Genomic DNA, 21,579 nt, shown 5'->3' with positions numbered 1-21,579 from the left:
TTTTGAATTATTCAGTTTATTCTGTGCATTTAGCTATCAAACATTAATTTTTTTTAATTCATCATCAAAACCTATCGATTTATACAACTACATACATAAAGAGGAAAGAACAAGAAAAAAGAATATGAGAAAAAAGATATACAAAAATATACAAAAATATTCGTTACATGATTAAATCACATTTGTGGATTTCAATCTAAGTAGTCTTAGATATCTATTTACGATACAATTAAAAACTCTGTTATGATCTCAATACATTTTACATCTAAATTTTTAACCAACATCACTTGCCAAACGGGTTTGACGCATTAATTTTGAATTTATAATGAAACTAAATGCGACATGTATGTGGGATAGAATGGGGGGAAACATGCAATAAATTATCTCAAATCTTTTTAATAATTTTAGTAATAATAATCCTGCCATATTATGAATTGAAATTATATTTTTGCCGTCTTCTTTCACTTTTATCTCTGAATTCTTTAATTCCTTCACCTAGTTTCATTATAGAACATTTCTTCATGTCTAATCACGCACAATCGATCAAATTTGTGAACTGACTTGAACGAATGCAGCAGAATATTTGCGACCATAAATTATTGTCGATCTCTGCCATAATTCTTTTAATAAAAATTCCGTTTTATGAATCAAAATTAGATGCTTGCCGTTCAGGGATCGGCATCAATCATTAGGTTATTAATATTATTAGAAATTGCACTTTACAATAACTAAGGTTTACTTATCTTCATTGACAATATGGAATTGTCAACTGAATATTGAGTAAATAATTCTAAACTTCATAAAAAGATAGTTTTCGAGTAGCCAAATGATCGTTAATCTTCCGAACTCCATTATCGATTGATAAAATAATTCAGACTTTTAATATTGAATTGGTAATTAATTTAATAATTCAAAAATTCATGAGTAATATTACCAATGGACTTATTCAAAATTTAACTTTATTTAAAATTTATGATTATGCCGATGTCTGTTGCTGTTTCCTTGCATTGTTATTTCTAAATTGTTCAGTTCAATATATCATTTTTGTCATGAAACGAATTTGTTGTATGTAATGAGACAGAATAAATTAAATGTGCGGAATTACTTGGATGCAATGCAATGTCGCAGAATATCGATAAAAAAATTGCCCTCGAAATTTCTACAAACTCCTTGAATTACCTTGGATTTCCTAGAAAATTATTGGATTCCCACGAATTTTTTCTAGAAACTCCTTGAATTGTTTCGAAATTTCAAGAAACTTCTTGAATTACCTCGAAATTACCTCTATCATTTCCCAAAATGACCCCCCATAATGAAATCATAGACGTACCGCATGAAAAACATGGAAAACCAAATCTTTAATTAAATTTTTCTCCTTACAGGTTGTTACAAACAGAGATACACAAGAGACGTTACTCTGTACAGCATATGTTTTTGAAGTATCAACGTCCGAGCACGGTGCTCAGCATCACATATACAGACTTGTAAAAGACTAAGTCTGCATCATTCTTCTTTAATTTCTTAAATTATCTGCTCGCCATGCAGCCATCCACCCCCATCAGTGCCTACCACTACATGATTACAACAAGAAATGAAAAAAAAAATAATAATAATAAATCATCCATTATAGAATCACGCGCATGGTGCGTGTAAATCGCACACTAGTACACTTACGCAACACCGTGAGAGACAGGAGGAAAAACAAAATAGAAAAATTGAATTTGAAATAATGAAACTACAGGTATACATACACCAGTGACAGTTACACAACTGCGTGACATCCGTCAATACGTTGGGTATGTAAATACAGATCAAGTAGCTTTCGTTTGCGCAAATTTATATTCATTTTTTCATCCTTAGTAGTTCCTGGAATTTTCATGATTTACGATATGTGGGTCTTTACTTATGAATTCCTTTGTAAGCTGTGATCTCAGATGATCTACTGTCGTATTGGTGAATTATTCTGGGACACGACGATTTTTTTAGCGAATGATAATCAGTGAATTATCAAAATTACTGTTATGAGATACTGATCGATTTCAATACTAGTTTTTTTGAAATTTTAATAATCTTGAGATTTTATGTTGGATGACAATAAATTAATATCTTTATTTTTTCGTATAAAAAATCTAGGGAAACTAGCTTTTTAATTTTTCAAAGTTTTATTTTAGTGGAAAAATTGACAATAAAATTAATTAAAAATTCTGATTTTTTTTTTTCAGAATCGTTTCAGTATCGGAATAACTTAGTATTATGAATTGACTCGGAATTGATGAATATTCCAATTTTAAGTCCAACGACAGACACACAAATACTAAAAACACAGACAAAAAAGTTAAGAAACTCGCATTACACAGATTATACATATATTACGAGTAAGAGTATATATGTTAAATAAGAACGCAATGATTACGATTTACATTGTTATAAATGATCGTGTATAAAGCTATGTAAGTGATTTTAAGTTTTAACTGAGAGATGAAAGTTGAAAAAAACAAGTTTTTGAAAAGAAAAGATGATGCCATTACAAATTCAAGAGTCCTCCTGATTTTTTAATTATTTTTTTAATTAGAAAACAAAACGAGAGTATGAGATCGGAGAGGAAGAAAATAAGCTGCACGTATTCATTTCTAAATTCAACGATTGTGACATGAAAGGAACTCTTTATTCAGTCTATTTTTGCCCCCAATTGCAGCAATTTAAATTTAAGTTTTATTATCGTAAAGCTTGAACCATTACTTTTTTACGTTTCATTTAACGAAAATAGTGAATTGTTAATTGCACCGATTTTTTGTGCGATCCCACCCAACTCTAGGCAGCGACCATGTAGGCTATAAGGATGTGTTTGTATTCCTTATAATCACTTTAATTTTTTACTCTAAGAATTTATTCTCCTCTTCCCCCTCTACCCAACAAACTTCCCCTCTGGATTTTATTTTCTATGAAGTTACTGCGTCTGATTTTTTTTCTTACTTAGTGTACTGTTTTTTTTTGTTTCGTTTTTAACTTTCTACTACATTTATAATGTGATGTTAGCAGGGAATTTTTCATGCCGCACTTTAGCAGAAAAGTGACCCCGGAAGTGTATTTTATTTGGCTTGTCGAGTGAATAAAAAATTCATGCTTCGTTGTATTTTCTGAGGGAGAAAATTCAAAGAGAAATCATTTTTTAATTCAGAGTAAAATTATTTTCGTCGCTGTGACAAATTGTTGCAGATCCACTTTAATTATATTGAATTAAAATCAGATGGAACATGAACTATTGCCTCCTTTTGTCGAGTTTCGTACTTAAAGTAGCTCCCGATGTCTCACTCGGTTGAAAAAATATCACGGAGGGACCATGAAGATGAATACAAAGTAGATTCATTCATTACGTATTTAATTGGAAAGAAAATATACTCTGGACCATACCCTCCGAACTCAATGAATCATTTTATTGCATTCTCTCTTAACTCTCATTGCTAAATTCTTTGATTTGTTATTTCAATTTCTTTCCCGTTCACATTGTTCTCTAACGAAACGAACTTGCCTACTGTGCAGTAAACAACTAACATAAACTGGAGATGAAGAAAAAAAAAACAAGAAAAGAAAAATACATATACTTTTAGGAATACATTAAGATTAATTACCGTATTGTTACTGTAAACTAACTTTTATGAAACAAGTGGCAATGTATTTTGATCTCTCTTTAGTCAGAAAATATATCCTTTTTTATTCAGGGCCCAACGACGATAGAATGAATTATTGCAATTATTTGTCTTCAATGGTTGTTTTCCATTCGCTTGAATAAGAAAGGACAATTTTAATTTGATCGATAATTAATTAAATTACGATTGAAAAATGATAAATTGGCAGCTTTTGTACTTCTTAGTTATTGTTATATTTTTCGTATCAATTGAGTGCAGCTATTTTTTATAGAAAAAAAAATGATTTAAAAAATTGAGCAATTATTTCAATTCAAACTACAATCGTTGGAATGTCACTGGAGTTCAAAAAAAAAAATTGTCTATATCAAATATATTGAAAAGATTGAGAGTTCTCACTGGTATTTAGACGATTGTAAAAATTAGTATAAAAAATGTTGATAAAAAATTCTTTCATTCTAATTCGAGGATAATCGATGGAAGAAGTACATGAAAAAAATTGTGAATGAGCACCGACACGAATATTATTAACAGTAATGAGTAATAATTTTTAAAAATAAGTAAATTACATTTATAAGAAAAAAAAAGTTTATGAAAATATATATTTATCTATGTCTTCTGTGAAGATAGAAAATAGTACTCTCTCACTCTATATTGATGATATCGAAATTGAATTTAAAAAACTGGACAGAGATGCAAATAAAGATGTAATTTAGAGACGAAAGGAAAAAATATGTAGAAAATCACAATCTCGAATTGTATACATGAGACGATCTAATAGTGCAGTCAGACTTTATTGAAAATGAAAAAGAAACTGTAAATAATAACGTTTAACGACCATAAGACATTGTTCAAGTTCCAGCGGCCATTCGATAAATAATCCACCTTTTTTTTATTATAAGAAACTTTGGTTTTCAATTTTGTTAAAATGGAAAAGAAAGTAATAGATTTGTGTTTCCTTTTTTAAGAATCATCCAACGATAGTAAACTACTTGCGTTAATTTTTTTTCTAGACTTACCTGAGTGTATTTTTTATTATATATTTTGTGAGAGTGTAATGCAATTTCGAGAGAAGAAAATGTGGAAGTAACTATTCCCGGAGTAATTGAAAAATTGGCTGAAGCGGAATTCACTGATAAATTTAAAAATTTCAATTTCATTCAGTTGGTATTTTTCCCCATATCCTGGAACTGCCATATCAAAGAATTGAGCTTGATCATAAAGTTTTAATGAAAAAGCAAAAGTTTTAATGAAACGGAGAAACTTAAATTCAAACAAAATATTGTACGAAAATACGTGAAAAAGAAGAAAAATCTACCTGTATATTATATCATCGTAAATGAAACGAAGCGAGGATCAAAGTAGTTGATTTAACGAGTAAATGAAGATAATTGAAATGGAGAGGTAAAGAAAATGGAGCAAAATGATATATCATTAATTTAGAGGTTTAAAAGTATATAATAGAATTCAGTATATGTACAGTATTTGTAAAACATGTTTATAATTTGTATGGACAAATAAAGAATTGATATAAAATCATATTTTTACTATCGCAATCTTCATATTTACTTGAGTGTATAAAAATACTTTGACAATTTTGTTTCGTTATAGTAAAATTTTCTATTGTTTTACTAAGTTTTGACTCAGTTAAGTGAGTAATATATAAATATTAAATGATACAAATGTTGAATATCTATACAATGAGAGAAAAATGTAGTAAAACGGACGGATTATTTCTTGGCTCAAACATTTACTGTTTTTCAATAGTGCCAATGAAACAACCTATTGGCGTTACTTCCAGTCGTTTGCATGATTAAACTGTGCCCTATAATAATTGATTCTGAGGGCTCCAAACATAAGACTCGGTAGGCGGAAAAAATGACCGGTCATTTTGTCGGTTCCCACACCCAACGCGTGTTACTATCCATCGGCTATTTTTACCTTCAGCTATTTTTTCGTACATTCATAAGACTCATGATTCGATGTCACGAGAGCTCCAATCGATCATATATTCCTTTGTATTCCCTGAATATTTCATAGAATTTTGATAGTCATTTGAATACATCACGTTCCGTCGATCTGAAAACTTATTGTAGGCGACATCGACGGAATCATATTCAATAACATGGGTTGAGTGAAATAATCCCTCATTTTCGAAGGAATATTCCGTTATCTACGCTCTCTCGAAACTATCACTTTGCTTCAAATTTAAAAAAAATTCATATTTTGAATGTTCATCAAGGGACAGTTACCCTGAAATTTCAAGAAATTTCGTCATTGAAAATTTATAATTTGATGAAGAAATTAATAGAAACTGTGAATTTCAGTTCAATTATTCCATTTAAATGAATCGAATACAGGAGAATTCAAGTAAATGCATTCTTGAATTATCAATTAATTAAAAAGTCATTGTAATCTGTTATTCAATTATTCAATTTTCGATCAAAAATTAGAGTATATTGTAGAATTCTCGTATTACTGCTGCTTAAAAGTTTGAAATTCTATTAAATTTCCTCTAAAAGTTGATAAATTCACGGTTTTCCTCCCTTAAATAAAACGACTACAAAAAATTCTTCTGAAAATAACTACTGAGCGGTCTACGAAAATTCATAGTCTTTTCTGAATATAAATCACTAAATAAGCGAAATAGAGGCTTCGAAAAACTTGACATTCGGTTTTAAAAAAGGGGATTGTGATATTCAGCAATAAAAACATGCAAAAACATCTCATGCAAAACTTCAATATCCATCAAAACTCCAATATTTCGTAACATTTTTTGTAGAAAAATTGTTTGTTGTTTCCTTTTCTCGGGTAGCCCCATGTCCCAGTTTTTTCATTGATAAGCATTTTAAACCTTACAGTTTATTCTGCAGTATGTACATTGTCGAATTTGACAAACGGATTATTGCACAAAACAAGACATAAGTACATGTGTTCAACGTTACGTATTATTTTTTATGTCGCGCCGTGCAATAAATCGAGTTTATCGCACGCTGCGCTTGGCGCAGCTTGCTCAAAACTCGACTTCTGCACGACTTGACATAAAATATTATAGAGCACTCGGTAATAATTTTCGTTTTCAACGAATGTGTAGTTTACAGGCCGAGCCGAAGGCGAGGTCTGTACACACATTCGTTGAAAACGAAATTTGTCCCCTTGTACTCTAATGTACTATTTTGCGTGGCTCTTTAGATACGATATATGGGAGAGTGGGGTAAAATGGACACTTGTGACTTTTTTAAAAATGTTAATGACAGGTTGAATTGTTGGTGAAATGTTTTTTTTTATTTTTCAGTAAAAAGAACAATTATTTCCCTTTGTGTTGAGTCTAAACTGGTTTCAATTGATATATCTGTCTCTGAGTTATAAATATTTCTTTAAATATCAAAAGTGTCCATTTTACCCCACCCTCCCCTAAATCGAATTGAAGGAGGTGAATTATATTCTAAGGTTTGTGGCTTCAAGAAAGTCATTTAGGATGTTGTATATCAATTGTTTGCCGACCCATGTCCCAGTTGCTTCCTAAGAAAAATTCAAAAACTTACGATTCAGAAAATGCCGCCGTCTATCGGCAGCGCCAGAAGTGCCTCCACTCCCTCTCTTCCATCTCTCTCCCACTCCCTAGTCTCTCCACTTGCCAGTTGCCACCTGAACAGAAATTTTATGGTACACGTGACATTATGCTACGACATATTGGAGTCAATGTTGATTGGTTGCTCCGCCAGACACAGCCTGGTCGTTGATTCCCTGTCAACGTGGATAATTAACCGAGCGATTTTTCAAAAAGTGAGTGTAAATAAATCTCATACGTATTTTGCATCACGCACATTGGAATGTACCATAACCTAAGTATCTCATCCTTTCGGTACCTGTTCACTGAAATCGGTCATTAATCCCTCGATACTATTCCGAGATGTGTGCTTCGGTGAACGCTAAATTCCTCGAATGTGCGGGGAAAAACAGACCGGCGAAAATATTGATTAACACCAGGAGAACGATTCATCATTCAGAAATTATCAATACAATTCCAATTAAATATGAACGAAAGAAGCGAAGTCCTGAATACGCTTCCGCAATATATAGATCACATGTGCATAAAAGTAGATCACGATTATCACATCAATATGTCTCATTCACGACTTCCCAAAAGAAAAACAAATTCACAATCTATACATTCAAATAAATTCTTTTCATGTCGTGCGGTCTTCAGAAATGATGTAATTAGAAAGTCCAGAGGAGCAGAAGGATCCCCCAACATTTGTAAGACTGAGAGAATTGTGACGAGATGAATAAGCATCAGCATAGTGAGTATTACCACAGAATTTATCTCAAGTTGAGTCGAATTTCAAATTTAATTTGTACTACTGCTTGAAGTATTTCTTCTTACTTACATGGGGCGTACAATAAGATACCCCAGGAATTTTTTCAATAACTTTTTTTGCCATTTTTTCATTTATTAGAATGAAAATTTTTAGGTGATTAGTATTTTGCGAATCTTCAAATATTTAGTTAAATTTTTTCCTTTCCTTGGAGTCTTATTTTCTATGAGAATTACGTTTTTGGAAAATGTGTTTGAAAATTAATTTAATTTAGTCAATTAAATTGAATTAATTTCACTAAGTAAAGTGAGTTTAAAATATAACAATGTAATACACTAAATACACAATAAATGTTTTTATTGTGATTGCGTAAAGAAGGGTCAAATGTTTACGACCATGTGAAGTTTTTTCATAAATCCTTAATTATTCTGGAAACGTTTGTGTTCGTTTATTCACTCCATTGGGTCGCCTACTCAATTACAAATGCATTCACTATAATTCAAATTCTTGCGGGAGACAACATACCGCAGGTTTTTTTTCAATTACTTTTTTTTGCCATTTTCTCATTTATTGAAACGAAAAGTTTTAGGTGATGAGTACTTTGCGAAATTTCAATTTAGTTACATTCTTTCCCTTTTTTCCCTCAAATTTGTTATTTGTTATTATTTACTCAAGATCGAAGAGCTGAAGCTAATTATAGGGTGAAATCATATTCCAGAATACTCATATAAAACAAATATACATATATTTAGAAACAATTGGAGACTGAATAAGATGGAGCACATGATGGCATTCTATTGTAATGCGGCTTACATATTCTACAGGAATTTAACAAAATCATGCGCTTTGTCAGCAATTGTAGACATCGCGGACGTTAATATATATATAATTTGTTAATATTAATGCAATAATATAATAGTCAAATTAATTCAAATCAATGGACTTAATTCACTTGAGTATGTAGGGTCAAAAGTATAAAAGTATGTGAAGTTTCATCATAAATTCGTGTCATTCTGAAGGCAATTACGCATTCGTTTATTCTATCCATTAAGGGCCGGGTGTATAATCGTTTAAACGTAATCTTAAATGTTTTCGTTATTTTCGTTATCTACAACTCTCTCCGTTGCCGTTCAGTTTTACATAGTGATGGATTCCTCAAAAATTATGATTCATAACAGATTGAAAAAACTGAACTTTTTCAAACAGCGTCTTTTTATAATATACGGAAGAAATTTCAAATTTATAATTTACCGTATCTAATGTAGCAAATGGCTTTTAGATCATCATTCACCATGATAAATTATTCATTTACAATTTCCTTTCGTTTGGACTTATTTCTTAATCTTTATGAAAAACGCAAGTTGACAACGTGTAGTTTTTTTTCTACTTTTTTTCATATGCGATGTAAAATCTGATGGACATTGGGAAATATGTGGAATCGTAAAGACGGGAAAACAATCGAGATAACGTTCCTAAAATAATCTATCCGAACCTTAAATCGTATATTTCATTATAAACTAGCGAACGGGCGCTTCACGCCTGTCATTAGATTAGTTTCTACTATTCTGTGTTCTTTTATTCCATTTCTGTCTTCACAATTACATTAATTCAATTTTATCCATTCTTATTTTTATTATATGTACACTTTTTCATTAATTCACATGTTACAACATTGAATGAAGAGGAATTATGTTAAAGATCACTAAAAAGTTTTTTTGTGATCAAAACAAACACAAAACAAATGTCATTATAAACCTCATTCGGGTAATATTAAAATTTCTCCATGTATACATGAACATTTTTTAAATTGATTTTTTTCTTGAATAATGAAAGAAGGCCCATAAATTCCATTCCTTTCCTTATCTTTTGATAGAATGACTAGAATTACATAAATGCCAATGAATTTAAAAAATCACGAATTAGAGACTGAAAATTTTTAAAAGGGATGATCGGCTAGAAAATGGAGAAAACTTGTTCGTCTTCATTTCTGTCGATGGAAAATTGGAATCACTTTTTTTCTTCGAATAGGGGCAGGAAATGAATATTTTGGAATTCTATGATCTAATTTTAAAGAGACGAAATGAAAAAAATGCAACAACACGTAGCCGGGAAGAAATTGGAAAAAAATCATTTTTCAATGTTTCTGGAAAGTTTTTAAGTTGATATAATTTTTCAAATAATGGGAGAGTACTCGTAAATTGGATTTCTATCCTTGTCTTTTGATCAAATAAATGGAATAAATGACAGAAAGTGAGAATTGGAGACTAAAAATTTTATCGGATTATTATTATGTAATAATAATAATAATGCTTCCACTATAATTCAATTTTTAATTTTTTAAGACAATGCCCAGACGTTGAAGTACATCAGCTTGGTCACTCTGACGCTACAAAATGCGTTGGTGGGCCTCAGCATGCGATACGCCAGGACCAGATCCGGTGATATGTTTCTGGCGTCTACCGGTAACTATGCACTAGCGATATCGTAAAACTATCCATTCAATAAAAATTCTTGCTTTCTTTATTTGGATATTAACCCTTTGCCTTTGTGGGCCATCCACAAAGCTGTGTTAACACGCATATCTTATTGACAATATTTTCATTCCAGCGGTTGTAATGTCAGAAGTTGTGAAGTGTGTCACATGTCTCATCCTAGTATTTTTAGAAGAAGGGAATTTACGAAAGTTCATCAACTCCCTGCATTCAACGATTATCAAAGAGCCAGTAGATACTCTCAAAGTTTGCGTACCTTCGTTCGTTTATCTAGTACAAAACAATCTGCTGTATGTGTCAGCGTCGAATTTGGATGCTGCAACGTATCAGGTAAATAATTGAATCTTCAAAGTCAGTACAGTATTGAAAAATTTGGCTGAAATTTCTGGTACATTTCCTGGAGATTTTTACGACATTATAGTTTCATTACATATTGAAGAAATTTCATTATTGAAACTCCGAAATTTCAGTTCAATTATTCCACTAAAATTGATAGAAATCATAAAAATTCTGGGAAATTGTATTTGAATCGTCAATTAACTGATAATGAAACGTAATTAGATAGTGAATATTCACGTTTTTATGGTAAATAATTGTTTCACTAAAAATTCAACGAATCTTATCATTGAAAATCCGAAATTCTACGAAAAAATCAATTGAAATGGTAAATTTCAGTTCAATTATTCCATTAAAATTAATAGAAATTATGAAAATTCTTGTAAATTGTATTTGATTCGTCAATTAACGGATAATTAAGCGTAATTAGATTCTGAATATACACGTTTTTATGGGAAGTTCAAGTCAGTTTTGGATCACTCGTTTTCTTCCGGCTAAAAAATTTGAAGTTCCATTGAGTTTTAAGTAAAATTTTAAAAATTAATGGTTCTTTTATCTTCAAATCGAATTCAATGTCACTCTCCTGAAAATTACAAGTCGATTAACCATGAAATTTCAATTTCTCTCTAACAGTATAGCAGAGGGATAAAATTGCCCGATTATTTCAGTAGCGAAGCGGTAAAACGACTCTAGTCCACTTCGCTCTTAGTTGAATTTTCGAGGAATATTTCTCAATCTAAGGGAGATAGCGAAATTTCCGTAATGACATTTTTCGTGGGGCAAAGTGAGGGCTACAAAAAAGGTTCTGACAAAAAATTTGCTATCTGCCTTAGATCCCAAGAGATTAAGTGAAAACTGACTAATACTGATTTCCTACAAATGTTTTTACTGAGACTGAAATGCAAAGCATGAAAATCTTTTTCTCGAATTTTTCATGATTAAAAATCTCTTTGAATCTCGCGATTTTATCTCTTCGCTGCAGAGCTGAATCACCAAATGACGAAATAACCGTTTCATCAGCTAGAATTCCAATGATCTCAACATTTCCCATCACTTTTCCAGGTAACTTATCAACTCAAGATCTTGACAACAGCATTCTTTGCTGTAGTAATCCTCCGAAGATCTCTCCTAAAAATTCAATGGAGTGCATTAATCCTACTGCTGATAGGAGTTGTCCTCGTCCAATTGGCAGACAGTGGTCCCACCAAGGTTCCATCTGGAATCGAGCAGAACCGTGTACTTGGATTCTCAGCAGCCCTGACGGCCTGTTTTCTCTCCGGTTTTGCAGGCATATATTTTGAAAAAATCCTCAAAGGCTCCGACATCTCCGTTTGGATGAGAAACGTACAGTTGAGTTTATTATCAGTGCCAATTGGATTAATTAGTTGTTACGTGACAGATCGTGATGTTATAATTAAGCAGGGATTTTTCTTCGGCTACGATTGGTTCGTCAACTACTTGGTTGTTCTGCAAGCAGGTGGTGGTCTCATTGTTGCAATGGTAGTCAAACATGCTGACAATATACTCAAAGGTTTCGCCACCTCTCTGGCTATCATTATCTCCTGCATTGCGTCAATTTATTTGTTCAATTTTAAACTCACATTTCAATTTGCATCAGGCGCTATTCTCGTTATTTGTTCCATTTTCATGTACAGTCATCAGCCAAAGCCAAAACAAACCACTGATAGACACACGTTGTTGGAGAAAATCTGAGAGAGATGTGAATAATTCTGTTTATTTGACCGAAATTTTATATTTGTTGACAAACTGAAAGTATGGTATCAAACGACGTTGAGGAGACGAAAAAGATGACAGAAAATTTATTATATTTTGTTATCATGCATGGAACAATGAAATTGAATGATTAATTGTGAAGTTTGAAATTTTACAGTGTAATATTTTTATACAAGTGAGTGAATGGGACGTCAGTTGTGAGAATAATTATCATTTGAGACCCGAGTATTCATGTTTTTCATTCCAATAGGACATTCCATGCCAACTCAGCCATCTGGATTTTTTAATGTCCTATAAACGCTAATTGGCTTGTTCAGGATCCAGTATTGTATAAATGGAGAATTTTTACCGTCTTAGCCTCGCTTGTGTGCCTAACACTCACGATAGTACTTAGAATTTTCAGAAATCTATCTTGCGAACCAATATGCGGATTTTGATGAATAAAAAACGATTCTTTTTGGTTTTTCAAGTACTTTCTGGATGAAAATACTCTAGTATACCGGAGGCATTTATCACTCTCTTGGTCTGTGGAAAAAATCTAAAAAAATTCAACAATCAACTTCAGAGTTTCATTGAAAAAACTGCAAGATTTCTGACTGTAGAAGGTGCACTGAGAGCAAAACAGCCGAGTTCTCAAAGAAGCTTTACTTGTGCCAAAAAAATAGTTTTGTTAAAAATGATCAAAAAAGGATTTTTTTGTGCCACACATTCGAAGCGTGCGCCGAGATTGAAAATTTTTAATGCAAAAATAGTTTTAGTCTTCTCAAAAAAATTTTATTCTCTGTGCAAACAACACACGTAAATGCGTTTTATATCAAACGAGTGATAGTAGTTTGTCGTTTCGGCTATTCAATAATAACAGACAAAACAAAAATTCTTAAATGAATTAATAACAATGATAACAGCAATCTTGTAACTTAGGGACTTTTTAGGGAATTTTTATCGTGAAAAGGTATGCATTCTTGTATGCATTATCCACCTCTTGACCCAAATATTTCGTTGTTGTTGAAAGCAGAGCAATTATTCATGTTTGAGACTTTTGGCTCAAACCAGACTTATTTGAGAACTTGTTCGGTTTTCTCTCAGTGTTGACCTCTGGTGACGGGCAATCGATAGATCCTATTCCTTCAACTCTATTTAGATTTAAAAACGAAGGCATTTATGCGGAGGCGTTTATAAACATAATCAGAAATGTTCTTCGTACCCGAAATTCACCAGTTATGGTGGCTTATTTGAGATGGAATGTCCCATATAGGGTGAACAGGCCAATTGCTGGATGTAGGATCTAAAATAAAAGAATCACCTAAATAGAGATATGACGGCTTCCATACCTTCAAGAATGTTTTAATTAGCATAAAAAAAATATTTGAAGAGAAAATAACAAAGTGAAGAATAATAAAATTAAGAAATAGTTGAATGGAGCCAAAACCCCTAATCTTTAGATGACTGGGCCATACTTTTTTTATGTATTAAATCTTGATCATTAGAAAAAATAATTGACCACATGATTTTACACGAGTAATATTATTAAAAAATGAAATAATCAGTACAACTTTCATTTTATTATTTATGGAATATTCAATGCAACTTAAAATTGCCCAGAAGTTGACCTGTTTACCCTACTATCGTCATTGTATCGTGATTGTACTTAAATTTAGGTTTATATAAAGTATTGAAGCTAGTGAATAAAATGACATTTCCTTTCACCTCGTGACACATTTTCTTATTCTTGTTTGAAAATCTCCCTGGGGGGGAAGTAGATAACTGAATGACCTTGTAATTCTTTTGGACGTTGGTAGGACTGAAGTATCTCGTCGTTTCCTATATACTCAGCCACTGCTAGTGCTAGTCAGCCGATAGCGTGAGTTAGTCGTGAACGTGAGTAAATAGAGACGGGCAAAAATGAGTTCTCCGATGTGCAAAAAATCGAAAATGTCTAATTCTTTGGAGCAACTCAAATCATTGACAACTGTTGTCGCTGATACTGGTGATTTTCAAGGTAAATAGAGAATTGCTAAAGTTGTTTTTTCAGTTTCGAATGGTTTTGTGGAGCGGGAAGAATGGAGTGATGCGGGTCAGAGGCGAAGGTGATTATCGTTGACGTTTTATCGCGGAGGGGGAGGTGACCTTCTACATATCGTTTTTACTGGCATTTCAATTTTAAAAAAATTAATTTACGATCATTCGATCATGCGTTATGGATTTTTGCATTACGTTTTATGGTAGAGTCGCCATGCGCTCGGTTTTTCTATTTTAAACGCCGGCCCGCCAAATTTGAATGATTCAGCATGATCGAGGCAGCTCCGGGACTTTCATTTGATGGATTTTTCGATTATTTGATTTTTCCTGCAATTATTCAAACACGACATCCTGGACCATTTATGTTCAAACACGATCAATTTACAATATTTAAAATATTAATTTTCCGCGTCGATCGAACTTTCATTGTTTATGTTTTTTGATTTGACTTAATGAGATCGCATGACGCATTGATAATTGCGAAATTTGTTGATGGTGGAGGACATGCGATTTATACATGACTGATGTGACCTTCACCTGACGAGAAACAAAGTCATAAAATGCGTTTTTTACAGCAATGGAACAATTTAAGCCGACTGATGCCACGACAAATCCTTCACTCATACTTGCTGCCGCTCATCAGAAGAAATACGCTCATTTGTTAGATAAGGCCGTTCAATATGGAAAGAAGGCTGGGAGGTATTGTAGTTTTCAGATAAATAATTCAGTAGTGGGGTGGTGAGACTAGATCATTCTGCTCTTAACAAAGTGCAATGCATAAATGTTCTGATTGTCAACTTTCAATTCAGTAGCGAAGTGGTAAAACGGTTCAAGTCGACTCATCTCCCAGTTGAGTTTTTGAGGAATATTTCCGAATCTAAGAGAGATAGCGAAATTTCCGTAATTACAATTGTTGTAGCTCACAATCGGCTCTACAAAAAAGGTTATAATAAAAATTTTCCTATCGTCCTGAGATTCCGAGATATTAATTGAAAACTGGTCAATAGTCAAAATTGAGTTGTACCGTTTTACCACTTCGCTACTAAATTCTTCTCCTCATTGGTCGATCTATCGAGCGATGTTAACGGAAGAATCAATACTCGCAATGATTTGGAATCATGGAATGATCGTTCTACCATGAAAATGTGGTTGTAGAAGCTATGGACAAAGGACAGCAGAAACCTTCTGTGAAACCTTGGGATTTGACGACCGTAAAAATTTTCCGAAAATAAATATTACATAGTGAGGGTTTCAATGACAAATTACCTTGAGAATTGCGATGATTTTTTATTCATGTGTTGAGTCAACTGTTGAAAATTTTGGGATAAAATTTGGAGCCATTTTAACATTGAATCTTTAAGAAAACTGTACATTTCAGGTCAATTAATCTATGAAAATTCCGGTGAATGTATTCTTGAATTTTCTATTCGTGTGTTCATTGAAAATTTCACCAAATTGGGGAATTGTCATCTTCCTGGTGCTCAAAAATTTTGCATTTCATAGAATTCGTAATAATTTTCAGTGACCCTGAAAATTATTACGATGCCCCTGAAAATTACTAGTCAACTGTCCATGAAATTTCAATCTTTTCCCAATAGTATTGTCAAGGACTGTCTAGCTACATTGATTTTTGAAGTGAAATTTTCATTCAGACTTTTTTTAAAGGAGAATGGGGTACAACGGATCACCTTTATTCCATTTATTTTACTTGTATTTTTCCTCGCTTCCAGAAAATTTTTCCGGGAATTTCCGTCCGGAGAACACGAGTCCGACTAACTTACAATACTGTTCAAATACAAAGTGAATATAAGTGAATACATGATGTTCCTCGGCTAAAAATTCAAACACCGAGATATAAAAGGAATATAACATGGAATAGTAATGACGGACAATCTTGAATAGTAAATATGGCCGGGACAAATGGTCCGATTTGATATTCGAGGCACGTCTCATTCCAAAGTAAAAACGATAATACCTAAACATGAAAAAAGCGTTGGGAAATTCTACTTTGTCCTCTCTCCCACGCTTTACAAACAAGCTTCTTTGAAAGATTTCCTCTCATCACAGAAACACATTCTCAAATTGGGTTGGATGATTTCGTTGTACCACTTCACTACGTATGAGAAACGGTTCACAGACGTGAACTATGTAAATAAATAATTAATTGAATGAAGATCCTGATTGTGTACTCAAATTATAGTACCCTTGCTGAGCAAGTGGAGGCCGCTATGGACATGACCTGCGTGCTCTTCGGTCAGGAGATCCTGAACATCATCCCAGGAAGGGTCTCGAGCGAGGTTGACGCAAGATTATCATTCGATAAAGAAGCTAGTATCGAGAAAGCCAAGAAGTTGATTGCTCTGTATGAGGAGGCAGGAATCAGCAAGGAGAGAATTTTGATCAAGCTCGCGTCTACCTGGGAAGGCATCCAGGCAGCTAAGTAAGGAAAACATAACATTCCACATGTATGAAAAAATTCAATAGAAAATCTAGAAAATTCTTTTAGAACTCTATAGGATTTCTATTGGGAGTTCTATTGAAAAATTCTATTTATTTTTATTCGCTGATTCTATTGGATATTCGATATGAAAAAGTCAATGGATTTCGAATTTCTGTTTAAATTTTTCTCTTGAGATTTTTTCTATAAGAATGCTTGGGCATCAATTTTCCAAGTTTTTTCCACTCCGATTCTACAATGCAAAACAACACAAAATCCAGCAGGAAAAACTTGGAGAATTTTGTGGCCAATAATTCTAGTAGAAAAAATTTAAGAGAAAAATTCAAATAGAAATTCGAAATCTATTGACTTTTTCTTATTGAATATCCAATAGAATCAGCGCAAAAAACAAATGGAATTTTTCAACAGAATTCCACTAGAAATCCTATAAAAAACATAGAATTCCTATAGAATTTCAATAAAATTTTCTACCGAATTCGCTAGGGTTTCTATTGAATTTTTTCATGCGTGCAATCAGTGGAATTCTCCCTTGAATTATACTGTTTATTTATATTTCATTTGGTCATTTTTCTCAGGGAATTGGAGGAGAAGTATGGGATCCACTGCAACTTGACATTGCTTTTCAACTTTGCTCAAGCCGTCGCTTGTGCCGAGGCTGGTGTCACTCTGATTTCACCGTTCGTCGGACGTATCCTTGACTGGTGAGTTATTTCTTCATTTGAATAGTGAAATATAAGATCCGATAGAATGAGAATGGCATAATTGAAGGAAGTGAATGAATGAACAAGATAGAAAGTGGAATTGTCTCATGAATAGCGGATTTTTAAAGAAATCATTAACCACTTATGTACGGCAATAGCGTGTCCTCTAAAAAACAACAGATCATGGGTCTGTTTGAAGAACATTGACCGAGTGATTGCTGTTCTTTCAGAAACGATAAGAAATAAAGGGATCCTACACGGAGAGAATATAAAATCAAAAATTACAATCTGAACATCGCAATCCAGGACCATACCGAAACAACTTTAAAATTTAATTGGTCTTAACCGAATTTTTACTCGTGCCAAATTAAATTTTACAAGATCTATGCGCGTGCTCTCGCGCGTGCTGATCTATTCATTTGTTGAAATGAAGAAATGGAATTCATTGAATTTCATTTTCTCATGAATACCTTATAAATACTGATAATGCATCAAAGAGAATTCGACTAATGATTGAAGTGAATAGCCAAGTAGAGTAAAAGAATATATAAAGAATTTTTCATTTTCAATTAATTATCTTCAATTTTTTAAAATAATCGGTCTCCATAAAAGGACAGAATTTATTAATTTCACCGATGATATATATATATATATATATATATGTGAAATATATATATTATATATATATGTATGACGTGAAAAAAAATTTACCACTGAAGAATTTGAAATTATGTCACTGAAGAATTTGAAAATGTCGCGTTTTTTTTGTGAATAACTTTGTGTCACATATTGACCAATCAGAATTAAGGATTAGCGGTCAGGCAGTTTCGAGATATTTCGATATAAAACAACTTTACGTTTCTTTCATCTTTAGTAAATAGGACTTTTATTATACCACTTTCAACTATACTGGCTCGCAATTTTTACTATGTCCACATAGTAGAAAGTAATTTTATATTTCCTCTGTGTATAAACACTTACGTTCAATTATTACAAATTAGTACTGAAAAAAAACAATAATAACAACATTTGGGGGTGTCCACTCTTCTTTTCTTTCCATGATGCATCTGAGGGATTTGTTTTTTTTAGAGGATTCTTCATTCTTCCTTCATTCAATCCTTCATTCTTTTTCGAAAAATATTACAATTAAATGTATCAATGAAATTCATATCCATCCGTTTGCCCGGTGGCTTGGCGCAGTGGGTAAGTTCGTTGCCTCACATGCGAAAGGTTCAGAGTTCAAATCCCGATCCTGTAGAATGGTGAGATCTAACCATTTAAAATCTTGATCATCATCGCAATAAATCATTAAATAAAAAATCCAGTGTAACATTTTTTGAAGCCAATCTATTCGTCGTATTGTGTCATTAGATGTTTATAAATGACGATAGCATAGATCAAAGATATTACAATAATACCATATTATAATACATTATGCATATATAATCGTGTATGTAATATAGCACAATATCGTATCCTCAATGTATGTCATTTTTGTTACCAGTTTACTAGCTAATTTTTTTGATTATGTACATTATATGTTATAATACATATAATACTCTATTATATATTGTATATTATCCACAGTAAAAAAAAAAATTGGGTGGTGTCAGATGGTATGATGACCGTTGTGGTCTTTTACCTACCCGTCCCAGTACCTACGCGGTACCGCAGCCTAATTCCCTACCCGCACTTGCGTCTAAGCTAACTTATATCTAACTCCACATAACTAACTCCACATTGCACTGGGTTCGTTTTCCGGCGATGAAAAAATCTTTCATCACCGGGACTCGAACCTGCGCTACTGGGACGCTTTGGTTTATAGTGCCAGCACGCTGACGACGAGCCCAAAGATGTCCTTTATTATCCATAGTATATATAATATAGTACAGTATAGAATATAATGTAATATACTATTACCGTCATATCTTTAATGTATGCTATAATCATCATTTACAAAAAATCTAATGATACAATACGCCGGCTAGATTGGCTTCAAAGAACGTTACACTGGGTGTATTATATAATATATAACACTATTCACTACAATTGACATACATAAAGCCTCATGGAATAGGACATACGCGCGCGATCTAAACTAGTAACAATAAAAAAGCATAAAATGTAAATGAAAAATTGTTAAATTCTCCCAGGTACGTCGCAAATACAGATAAGAAGACGTATGAATCAAATGAAGACCCTGGAGTCATCTCAGTCACAAAAATCTACAACTACTACAAGAAATTCGGCTACAAAACAGTCGTAATGGGCGCATCCTTCCGCAACGTTGGTGAAATCAAAGAGCTAGCTGGTTGTGACTTCTTGACAATTAGTCCAAAGCTCTTGGAGGATCTCGAGAAGAGCCAAGAGCCCCTTAAGAAGGCACTGAGTCTGGAAGCCGCTAAGAAGTGTGATCTGCAAAAGATAAGCCTCGGAGAGGCACAATTCAGATGGCTTCTGAACGAAGACCAGATGGCCACTGATAAGCTCAGCGATGGTATCCGTAAGTTTGCCGTCGATATGAGGAAACTCGAGAAGCTGCTGCAGGAGAAGATCCAGGGTTAGGAGATCTTGGGCGCAAGGAGTGTCGCGGACGTGAATGTTTTATACCTCCAGTGTTATATTTTTGAAAACATTTATACGCATTTTTGTACATTCCTTGGTGAATATTGAGGCTTGGATACTGTCGGCCACTGTACAAAGATCAATTTTTGAACTATATTATCAACTTTGGAATAAAGAAACAAAACCTTTTCTTGATAGGTTCTATTGGTAAAATGGTTTTAAGTGGTTTTACGTTTTTTATGATAATCAACCCAACCGCTTCCATCAGTGCAAAAACTGATGCCTGGATTTCAGACATTTTTGTAGACACTTTTCAGGCAGATTGAGTGACAATAGTATCTTAAGATGCAAGTGCAAAATAGTAGATGGTGCACCAAGGGCGGAAATTCAGGTTTTTCCCGCCGGAGGTGCACATGATATTTTTTAACACGCCGGCAAAGAAAAGTTCGTATTTTGCTTTCTGATGAGCGGGAGGAAAGTGCGAACTTTCCGTACACGAATGTGAAAGAAAAAGTTCGTCTCTTGGCATGAAGTTGAAACTAGCATAACATTCGTCAGCGGAAAATTCAATTTAGGGGATATTTTTTTTTTTAGGGGGTTTTTCCCTCATTTGAGGAAAACACCTGCCGAGGGGCAGTCGTCTCTTGCGAGACTCCCGCTCGATAGTGCACGGAGAGAAATGTTCAGTAAAAATTACGGAACTCACAGTTCGCTCATCGATTACGGAATCGACTTAGAAAATTTAACTGACGGTATCGTAATTCTTCACAGGAGATTCAGATAAAAATTGCGGAACGCTCTGGAAAAATTCTGTGACAGTTCCGTAAAATTTCCTACAACCACATTTCGCTCCGGAATTACGGAAAAGATACGTAATTTTTATTGAATATTTCTCTCCGTGTGCAACCGTGAGATTAGAGCGTCACAAATTTTTGCCTCCCCAACCGGGAATCGAACCCAAGTTGCCCGCATACCAATCTCACACTCTAACCACACAGCCACGGCCGTCGGTAGAATGAAAAATAATAAATTTAAAATTTTCACGATGTAATATACGGTAGAAAGGTCGAGTAATATGGACTCAATCTCAGCAGTTTAAGATACTTTAGTTTATTTATTTCTAACTAAAGAGTAACGGTTGACTTCGATACAAAACTGAGTTCGAATGATTAATTCGGTAATGAACTTCATCGATAATCTTGACAGTGAACTAATGAACTAAAAATGAACTCCTGAGTCCAGTGTGTTCTCGGTTTTATTGGAAACCGTGGCACACTTGCCTCGATTCGTATTACAAAACGGATTCGTGTT

At 33.3% G+C, this 21,579-nt stretch overlaps 3 protein-coding genes across 6 annotated transcripts in view; all 3 read left to right on the top strand.

Annotated features, from left to right (window-relative positions):
- The window catches only part of LOC107039421 (protein scalloped), a 239,001-nt gene extending 233,816 nt beyond the window's left edge, over positions 1-5,185 (top strand). For 2 of the 3 annotated variants that reach the window (XM_015259021.2, XM_015259020.2), the window contains one exon: positions 1,383-5,185. In XM_015259021.2, the coding sequence (XP_015114507.1) occupies positions 1,383-1,496 (114 nt within the window). In that variant the 3' untranslated portion in view covers positions 1,497-5,185. The remainder of the gene's footprint in view (positions 1-1,382) is intronic. The other variant, XR_001460958.2, reaches the window with a different exon arrangement.
- A 2,096-nt stretch (positions 5,186-7,281) lies between these two features.
- On the top strand, positions 7,282-13,839 carry LOC107039427 (UDP-galactose translocator). The gene is made up of 5 exons (XM_015259025.1): positions 7,282-7,430; positions 7,855-7,948; positions 10,306-10,425; positions 10,571-10,785; positions 11,854-13,839. Exons 2-5 carry the CDS (start codon positions 7,930-7,932, stop codon positions 12,502-12,504), a joined length of 1,005 nt encoding a protein of 334 aa, XP_015114511.1. The 5' UTR covers positions 7,282-7,430; positions 7,855-7,929; the 3' UTR covers positions 12,505-13,839.
- A 503-nt stretch (positions 13,840-14,342) lies between these two features.
- LOC107039428 (transaldolase) lies at positions 14,343-20,490 on the top strand. Of its 2 annotated transcripts, none has more exons than XM_015259026.2 (5): positions 14,343-14,524; positions 15,120-15,243; positions 16,745-16,984; positions 17,578-17,703; positions 19,857-20,490. In XM_015259026.2, the coding sequence occupies exons 1-5, from the start codon at positions 14,428-14,430 to the stop codon at positions 20,266-20,268; spliced, it is 999 nt and encodes a 332-aa protein (XP_015114512.1). In that variant the 5' UTR covers positions 14,343-14,427; the 3' UTR covers positions 20,269-20,490. The 2 variants fall into 2 exon arrangements, with proteins under 2 accessions (XP_015114512.1, XP_015114513.1); XM_015259027.1 differs by lacking the exon at positions 14,343-14,524 and adding an exon at positions 14,548-14,612.
- The last annotated feature ends 1,089 nt before the right edge of the window (positions 20,491-21,579 follow it).

This window comes from Diachasma alloeum, unplaced genomic scaffold (genome assembly GCF_001412515.2).
Source record: "Diachasma alloeum isolate Michigan unplaced genomic scaffold, Dall2.0 Dall_scaffold_00299, whole genome shotgun sequence".
Taxonomy (NCBI): Eukaryota; Metazoa; Arthropoda; class Insecta; order Hymenoptera; family Braconidae; genus Diachasma; species Diachasma alloeum.
The sequence above is the reverse complement of the archived record's forward strand: the minus strand, read 5'-3'. Positions and strand labels throughout refer to the sequence as shown.